The sequence below is a fragment of the Bos indicus genome, chromosome 6 (assembly GCF_029378745.1).
Source record: "Bos indicus isolate NIAB-ARS_2022 breed Sahiwal x Tharparkar chromosome 6, NIAB-ARS_B.indTharparkar_mat_pri_1.0, whole genome shotgun sequence".
Lineage (NCBI taxonomy): Eukaryota > Metazoa > Chordata > Mammalia > Artiodactyla > Bovidae > Bos > Bos indicus.
Window position 1 is genome coordinate 20,030,122 of NC_091765.1, and position 9,569 is coordinate 20,039,690.

Below are 9,569 nucleotides of genomic sequence, written 5' to 3' on the forward strand. Positions count from 1 at the left end.
TTGAATGTTTTGTGAATTTTTTTGTTAGGGCAATTGGGAAAGATAAAATTTTAAGATGTAGATAAAAAAGGGGGAATGAATTTCTCAAACTTCTGGGGTGTGGCTCTGATTTCTACCAGTAAAATATCCATTTGTGATTATGGAAAAGGTAAAAAAAATCAGTGTTCTGATTTGGCACTTATTACATGATGTTGACTACTCATAGAACTTCAAAATGATTTTTTTTAAGTGCTATTTGATTATACTGGGTGGTCCATTTAGAATCCAGTCAATACAATCTCACTTCAAAAAAAAAAAAAAGATTTACAAATAGGCCACTTTATACAACAGCTATGGCAAGGAATTTACAAGTGCTGTAAGGTTCAGAGTTTATTTAGTGTAAATACAGTCTAGACTCATTATCTTACCCCCATCTCACAGCCCACAGCAAAGAGTAAGCCTGATGGGAAAACAAGAGCTGGAGATCCCTAGGACAAATGCTAAAATGGGCGTCTTAGGTACCTCTGGGAATAACAAAACTGGCACCTTACTTTAGTAGGGGGGATTCCGGTTGGAAGGGGGCAGAGTAAGAGGTCAGGGGCAACTCCCACGTCAGAACCACACCAGGAAGCCTTGCTCAGTAAGGAGCCCTCCGATGTGCACAGTGAAGCCATGACTGACAGTGGACAGCCCGCCCCCCACAGATGCTGGCGTCCCCGGCTGATACTCACGCTGACACTGTCCCCAGGGCCGGCGGGCCCAGCCCCAGCAGCAGTCAATCCTCCCACCGTAACGACACAGGCCAATGGATGACACTATTTGCCTGGGCCACCTACCAAACAAAAAGATGCAAATTAAATAAAGACACTCTTGAAATCAAAAATAATTTTCTCAGTACTTTAGAAAAACTTTTTAATAGCACCCAACAATTTTCTAGGAATCCTTTTCATGCCTGAAGAAATTAAACAACAGAACACCTTCAGAGAAATGGTTCTGCTATGATCTAATTTCAAACATCAGACAGACATATATACAACAGCGCAAGAATTGAGGGGAAAAAGGAGGGGAAGATCCTTTCTTATAGGGAAATAGCACCAGCTAAAATGAAGAATTCTCAAGTCTGCCACTCACAGGATGGTTTCTGAAGTTTGAAATAAAACAGATTCCTCAAAGGCCCACACCTGTTACTGAGGGGAAGGCCAGTTTTGGCTGATTCATGGTAAACTGAAAAGTATTAAATCAGACATGTCAAAGCAGAAAAAAAAAAAAAAGTCTGCCTTGTATAAGGGGGTACCTGTGGGAAGGGGCAGAAAGAGGGGAGGTTTCTCAAAATCAAATGGAACAAAACTCTTTTTGGGATATGACTCTTCTGCAAAAAAAGGTTTCAGAAAAAAAAAACGTACTGGAGAAAGAAGACTAAATTAAACCAAGGAGAGTTTAAAGTGTAGCTAACATCTCAAGTGTCCTTGTAGTTTGAAACTTTCCTTCCTGCATCAACAATTCGTGTTACCGTCCTCTCTAACATAAATAAGGACTAAAGCAAACACTGGATTTCAGGATCCGATTTACCAACCAGATTCCACTTTGACACCTTATTTGGTACATCGGTTCCTTGTTTAGATTCACACCTACCTCGACGACTCTCCTCGCCACCCCCTCCACCAGAGGATCAATATTTTAATCGTCTGTTTTAGATATTTTTAAGACTACATGAAAATCTATGCATAGTCATCTGATTATTTCTTGCTGCAAATATGTGTGCAAGAAACGCACAGGATATCCGAATGTGAGGAAATCATTGCTTTAATAAAATAAAACAGCCTCTGGTCGCTACCCACTTTTTTTTTTTTTTTTTTAACTTTACTAATCTTTTCATTCCCCTTGCCTTCATCTCCCGCTTCTGCCCCCGAGCCCAAAGGACAAATAACCCCGAACTTTACATTTCCTGAGACCAGGTGATAAACAAGCGGCTGCGCTTTTTCTCTCCAGCGCTCCACTGGCTCCCCTCCGTTCCTTCCAGGCACAAGAAAGCCAATCAATCGTGGAATTGATTCGTTCCAAGACTGCAGGTAAAACAGGTGCGGCAGTCTCTCGGGCTGCGCGGGGGCGGGGGTGAGGGTCATTGCATGAGGGCTGACTGGGTGGCGGTGGGACCCAAGTTAAAAATCTCTCCTGGCTCCTGCTGCCTGTTTTCTGCTTAAGCAGCAGCGATGGGCACTCGGGGCAAGTCTGGTCTGTAATAGCACCGAGGTGGAGTAACCAAGCACGCCCTCGCGACACACACACACACACACACACGCATGCACGCACACACTCGGGAGCCGATCTGGCAGCCGGGGCGAGGGCTCCTCGCTCTGCGGTAGGAGGAGCGGCTGAGTGACAGGGGAGCGGAGCAGAGCCTGGGGTTGTTGGGACCTGTCAGAGCACGCAGCAGTCAGGCTCGCCCGAGGTCTCGGGAGCTGTGTGTGCGTACAGGCACCCACACACGCGCACGCAGCGTCCTCCCCCCGGCCCCTCGGTCCTTATTTTGAGTCCTCCCTCCCACCAAGGAAACCAAGTCGGGAAGCAAACGGGTCTCCCTCTGGAAACACAGTGGCTTCCTCTCCCTACCCTTTGTGTGAGTCATCGTGACAGCCCCCAGGCGGGATGTGGCCCGGACCACCTGGAAGTTTCCCCACTGCAGAGCTGTCTAAAGCAAGAATTTCCCACCCAAGGGATGTCCCGCACGTCACCGCCTGTGGGGCAGCTAACCCGCGCCCTCAAAGCCCAGATGCCGGGTTCCACCTCCCTTCTCCCGCAGCCCCGACTAGGGCTCGGCGGCCCACCCCGCAGCGCAGCCTCCCCGGGTTCCCGGACGCGCAGGGGGCGCGCCCTCTAGGCCTTGGGCAGCCACGGGTGGAGACGGCTGCTCGACGGCTCTCCTCCCGCCGAGGCCGTGCGGTGGCCCCGTTTCTGGCCCGAGAGCAGAGAGATGGGACTCCAGGGCGGTGTGAAATTAGCGCTGGATAGAGCAAGAGAGGGTCCCCGGGGGGGCGACTTACCTCCCGTCGAACTCCGCGGCCGCCTGCAGGTAGAGCGAGGACCCGAGCAACAGCGCCAGAAGGAAATCCATCTCGGGCGGCGAGTCCCGGGCGGAGGCTCAGCTGCAAGCGTGGAGCAGGTGGCGGGTGCTGGGGGCGCAGAAGAGGCGTGCTCGGCTCCCCCGAGGAGCTGCGGGCGCCGAGGTTACTGCTGCCCCTCTCGGAGGAGAGCCGCGCGGCACGCAGCCGGAGCAGGTCTGCTTGCGGCGTCCCGAGCCCCTCCGGCTCCCTCCCCGCGAGGGGAGGCGCTGCCCGGGAAGCCGCGCCGCCTGCGGGGAGGGGCGCAGGGGCGGGGGGCGCGCGTGCGCTCGGCTCGCCGCCCTCGGGTCCCCGGGTGAGGGGTGGAGGGCGCCCGGCCCTTCGGCGGGAAGCTCGGGGGCGGGGGCACTGCAGGAAGGCAGAGTCTCTTGGGGACCAGCCAAGCCGGGCGATCGCCAGGCTGGGAGAAAAGTTGCCAGCCCGGCCTGGACCAGGGAGAGCAGGGTGCTCAGCAGGAAAGTCTGAGCCGGGGAGGAAAGGGGCCCCGGGCGTAGGTGCGCGCTCCGCGGGTTCCTTCCGAACAGGTGGGGACCGCAGGGGCGAGCCGTAGCTTTCACCGGAGGGCGAAGTCCAAGATGAGAGGTTTGTGGGGCCAGAGCTGAGCTGTGTCTGCATTTAAGCGAAACCGCAGCACGACTTGGACAAATTAGCGAAGGCAAACTCTGGGAGTTTGCTTCTCCCGCAGAGCTGGCAGAGGCAGGGTTTTTAAAAAAATTTGTAACCAACCGAACGAAATGCTTGGCGTCTTCGAGTTTTGAAGAGAGGTGCAGACTGTTTCCGTCTCCGCCAGCTCAACTGAGCACAGTAGGAGGATAGCAGCGGCTACCCCTTCAGGGGCACATGCCCGCCAGAGAGGGAGAGCAGTTACTTCTTAAGTCTTGTGGTGCCTGATCCTCGGAGATCATTTAGAGAACCATTTTGAGCAATTATTGCTCTGTTACTGCTGAGTGAAATGTATTGTAGAAGGGCTGTGTTCAAATATAAACACGCAATGATTATACTAAAATTCATGTTAAAGCATCAGTAGGATCAAGTCACCTCTCATCCCACACCCAACCCGGAATGACTTCCCGGGGCACTGATCTGGCATCCCATACCTCTCCGACCTAACTAACAGCCTATGCCCTCCCTTCCTCTAATCCGTGGTTGCCCATGCCTTTCTTCCACACTCAGGCGTTCCTGCCTCAGGCCATTGACGGTCACTTCCACCTGAACACAGAGAGTTCTTCTCTGTGTGGTTCTCACCCTCCCTTGTCTTTACTCTATGTCACCTCTTCTAGGTGACCAGTCTTGACCACCCTATTTAAAAATGCAACCTGTCCCCTCCTGATGTCCCCTGCCAGTTCTCCTTTGTCTTTTCTGCAAACCACTCATCCTCTAGTTTCCTGTGCCTGTGTGCTCAATCCTGTCCGACTGTGCGATGCCATGGACTGTAGCTTCCCAGGCTCCTCTGTCCATGGAATTTCCCAGGGAAGAAGACAGGAGTGGGTTGCCATTTCCTCCTCCAGGGGCTCTTCCCGACCCAGGGATCGACCCTGCCTCTCTTGGGTCTCCTGCGTTGGCAGGCAGATTCTTTACCACTGTGCCATCTGTTTCCTATATAATTTGCTTATTTCTTATTTTGCCCGTCTTCCTGCTAGAATGCAGACTCTACAAGGGCAAGTTTCTTTGTTCGGTGTGTTTCATGTAGTGAAACGGTATGTTTCATTCATGCTCATAAATGTTTATTGACTGAGTTTGCTACGTTACAAACTTTACCCCGATCTTTATTTTCTTTTTGAGATTTCTCCAACTTTAAATTTTTTAATGGAAAATTTTGTGGCAGAGTGACCTCACTATCCTGATCTCTTAGTGTGTATAAACGCAGGCATTTTCTGCAAGAAAAGGAAAAATAATGGTTTCAACTTAAATGACTCTTTGATTTCCAAGTTGTTTTCTGTTAGCAAAACAAGTTTCTATTTTAATCTCAGGAAACATCCATGCCATTTTGGGCTTGGGAAATTATTTTAGGCAAACAGCTTGGTGTCATCCATTTCAGATCTTTCTAATGAACTCCAAAAATGTAGTAGTCAAAATATTTTTTCTGCAGAAAATAAAAATTTTTAAGTGTAATGTAGGCTTGGTTCCAGGTTTCAGTGGCTGCTCCTTAGTCATTTTCTTTGTTTTATAGGTTCCTGGGTTGAGCAATGGATGATTAGAGAGAAAGGGGCTACCGACAGGCTAGAAACTGGAGTTGGAAGGAAAGGAGGATAAGTAGTAGGTGAAAATAGGATGGATATCTGGAGTAAGATTGTAATACCCCCTCTGTTTGCCTCCTTTTTTTTTTTTTTTTGTATCTTTTCTTTGACCTAGAAAACACTCCATTCATCATCCTTCTTTTTTTTTATTTTTAAAATTGGAATATAGTTGATTGACATTGTTTCAGGTGTACAGCAAAGTGACTCAGCATCTCCCTCCTTCATACAGACACACTTTCCACTTACCCTTTGGGTTCAAGCTTAGCTGACACTTACCCAGGAAGGAAGCCCGTGTACTTTTTCACTTGGCTGAGACTCCTGTAGCTTGTGTTTCTACAGCCCTTCGCGTCCCCTAGAGTAACTCTTAAAGCACTGGTGGAACTGCCTCTCTACCACGTTGAGGTTCACCCAAGACACTAACCAGCAGGAGGGCAAGAGCAGTGTCACTATATCCCTTGTGCCCAGCACGGTACCTGGCACGGGCTGGACTGACTTCTGCTTGGTGATCGTTAGCCTCTCCCTCAAGTCAGCTGTAGTTAATTATATCATTCTTTGTTGAATCATGGAGCAGAGGGGGTTCTAAAAGAATTGCAAGGTCTAATCGGGTAGCCTGATGCAGTTAGGACCACCAGTGCCCATTCCAAAAAAGAAGCGGGGTTCCCATGGGAGTGACATATTGCTATCTCAGTCTTAAAAACAAACAAGAAACAGTGAGAGTTTTACTTCTTCTTTTCCAATTTGGATTCCTTTTATTTCTTTTTCTGCTCTGATTGCTGTGGCCAAAACTTCCAAAACTATGTTGAATAGTAATGGTGAAAGTGGGCACCTTTGTCTTGTTCCTGACTTTAGAGGAAATGCTTTCAATTTTTCACCATTGAGGATAATGTTTGCTGTGGGTTTGTCATATATAGCTTTTATTATGTTGAGGTATGTTCCTTCTATTCCTGCTTTCTGGAGAGTTTTTTATCATAAATGGGTGTTGAATTTTGTCAAAGGCTTTCTCTGCATCTATTGAGATAATCATATGGTTTTTATTTTTCAATTTGTTAATGTGGTGTATTACAAAACATACTGAACAGCATGCTTTTTGCATGTATTTTTCCAGTAGGATGACATTTTGGTTAGGTTTCACACGGGATAATGCCACCTTGGAAGGAGTAATCTCAATATCCTTGCACAAAAATCATAATCTTTACTGGTCACAATGTGACACAGATCAACAGCAAAATAGAACCAAGTGAACACAGCTTCCCCCATCCGGAAATCAGAAGCTCTTAATTATTGAGTCTTTTTCTCCCCCAGTAAATATTTACTGAGACCCTACCATGTATTAACCATGTCTATGTGCTAGGACTTCAGCAACAAGACAAAGTTATGCCCAGAAAGAGTTTACATTGCAGTTGGGGAGCAAGACAATAGGTGCTATGGAGAGGGTAAAGGTGTAGAGACTCAAGGAAGGGTAGGTAGTAGAAAGAGATGGGCTGTGATTTTAGGTCGCCTCTCAAGTGAAGTGAAGTGAAAATCACTCAGTGTCCGACTCTTTGTGACCCCATGGACCATACAGTCCATGGAATTCTCCAGGCCAGAATACTGGTGGGGGTCGCCATTCTCCAGGGGATCTTCCCAACCAGGGATCGAACTCTTGTCTCCTGCATTCTTTACCAGCTGAGCCACCAGGGAAGCCCAAGAATACTGGAGTGGGTAGCCTATCCCTTCTCCAGCGGATCTTCCTGAGCCAGGAATCAAACCGGGGTCTCCTGCATTGCAGGCGGATTCTTTACCAGCTGAGCTACCAGCACCTCTGGAAGATGACATTTGAGCAGCATTGGGATAAAGGGATTGTGGGTCACAGGAAAGAGAAAATGTGTTTTATCTATCAGCTTCTCATTGTCAGTGTCATGCAAGACATTCAGCAGTTTATTGCTCCTCCTGTCCCATATGCAGCGGTGCTTAGGGACAGGATTACTGCTTCAAAAACTCCTATAGAGCAGTTCTCTTTTTAGGAAAAGAGAAGGATGAGGAGCACACAGCTGCTCATTCACAGCAGTCTTGACTCCCAGCTGAGCAAGAATTATGGCGATGCACTGCTCTGGCCATGGAGAGAGGGCCTTGGTCAGACAGTCAGGTCACCCCTGCTTCTACTACCTGATCCATGAACCATGTCAGAAATGACTGTTGGAGCAGATACTTTCCTTGGGGCTGTACATCATTGTCAGTTCTTTTTCTACTGATACAGATTTGAAGGCCTGACTGTTTCTTTAAAGGAGCTAAATAGAGATAGCACATTTTCAGGCCAGAATTAAGGTTTCTGTGGCTTTAAGATTTCCTTAAAACCCTAATAGGCTTCTAATTGTTTCCAGTCAGTTCCTTGTGCAGATAACCATAACCAAAGTCTTTTCTAGTCCTAGTTCTTAAGCCTGCTTTATTTCTTTGCTTCCTTGTGTCCATACTTAACTCTTTCATCTTAATGGAGGCCACCTTGAGGCTAGCTTAAATAATAGGGTTGTTTGGGAAGGTGACACCCTTACCCTGATCCTCACCACAAGGCGTGGATCCCTATATTTATATTAATGTTCAGGACATAAAAGCAGTTGTCTTTTTCAACCCTGGGAGGCCTGAAATTTCTGGACATTCTCATTTCCTGCCATTTCTGCTTGCAAAAACAGCTAGTCCTTGCCTGAGCCCACCTCTTTCTTAAGATACCTTATAAAAGCAACAAGGAGCAGCACATATACAAAGATTTTCATTTTTTAAAATGATATCCCCTTTATCTGGATATATACTGTACCTTCCAAGTGAGCATAAGTAATGATTTTACAAAATGACATGTGTCATAAGCTTTCCAGCCTACAAACAGCAGCTGTATAGTTAATACCATAACTGTAGCATACCACCTCTTCAAAGAAGAGAGAATTCCAATACTATGTAAATTCTTTTAAAGCATCAAAAAAGAAACACTTACAAATTATTCCCGAGAAGTCATTGATATCTACACCCAGAAAAAGTGTTTTCATATGTGCACAAATATACACACATATACAGATATGACTATCAATGCAAAAGCCCTAAATAAATGATTAGCAAGTACAGTCCAGGAATATACTGAAAGAATCCATTGCAATCAAGTTGACAGAAACCTTTATGTGGGTAAAGGGCTAACAAAATCCTTTCCCCTTCTGCATGAGAATTTGACCTTATGCTAACTTTTTAGCACTGTTCCCCTGGCAACCTGATAAAGTGATTTGTGAACCATGTTGCTGGTAAAAATGGACCCCTGATTGGTAAACTGCATTTAGACAAGGAGAACCACCTATGCCTGATGCATAGCATTGGACCGACCTGAGTTCAGTGCCTCTTCTAACTGGGCATGTCCCTTGCAGAGGCCTTGGACATTAGGCCAATGGAATTGTCACGAGAGATGGAACCAAAGATGGATCACCATTGGTTGAATCTGCAGATGTGGGCCATATACTGGACCACAATCTTTTATTTGAGGGTCTTGAGCATCTGTGGAGTTCGGTCTCCATGGGGGTCCTGAAACCAGTCCCCTGTCGATATAGAGGGACCACTGTCTTTAGTGCCAATAATTCTCATCCATCTTCAAATAATTCTGCAGTGACAATGGAAGACTATTTGATGGGCCTTCGGTTCTATTTTAAACATCACCAGAAGAACTGAAATAGGCATGAATGGCTCACCAACAAATTAGAAAGAAGTTTCAAGAGTTATGAAATAGTCATGTTAAGTTTCCTAACTTTCAACTCTTTTAAATTTGTATCGTAATACTGGAGTGAGTTGCCATTTCCTACTCCAGGGGATCTTCATGACCCAGGGACTGGACCCACATCTCTTATGTTTTCTGCATTGGCAGGTGGATTCTTTACCACTGCACCACCTGGGCATGATCTGATGCAAATTTCAAAAAATTTTATTCATGTTTTTGTGTATAAAATAGAAAGATTCTTCTGTGCTGTCAATACATTTTTAGTATCACAAAACCAGGAGGGGTAACACTAGCCAGCTCCTTTAACACGTTACTCACAATCTCTTTGGCTTAACAGAATTAAATTCCTTTCATTTGTGCACAGATTTAATGAAGGTTGGACAGTTTTCCTAAGTGGTCCTTTACAAGTGGCTCTTCAGGGATCTGGGCTCCTTCTGTCCTGTGGTTCTGTCTTTCCGGAGTTCTCCTCCTGTAGCCATAAGGCCAAGGGAGAGAGAGAGCCCAGGCAGT

At 46.8% G+C, this 9,569-nt stretch overlaps 1 protein-coding gene across 5 annotated transcripts in view; it reads right to left on the bottom strand.

Moving 5' to 3' along the window:
* NPNT (nephronectin) overlaps nt 1-3,703 on the bottom strand; it is an 80,773-nt gene extending 77,070 nt beyond the window's left edge. The window contains exons 1-2 of one of the 5 annotated variants that reach the window (XM_019962349.2): nt 3,021-3,703; nt 711-811 (exon numbers count right to left, since the gene is read on the bottom strand). In XM_019962349.2, the coding sequence (XP_019817908.2) occupies nt 711-811; nt 3,021-3,091 (172 nt within the window). In that variant the 5' untranslated portion in view covers nt 3,092-3,703. The remainder of the gene's footprint in view (nt 1-710; nt 812-3,020) is intronic. The other 4 variants (XM_070791106.1, XM_070791107.1, XM_070791108.1 and 1 more) reach the window with 4 other exon arrangements.
* Nucleotides 3,704-9,569: the final 5,866 nt, after the last annotated feature.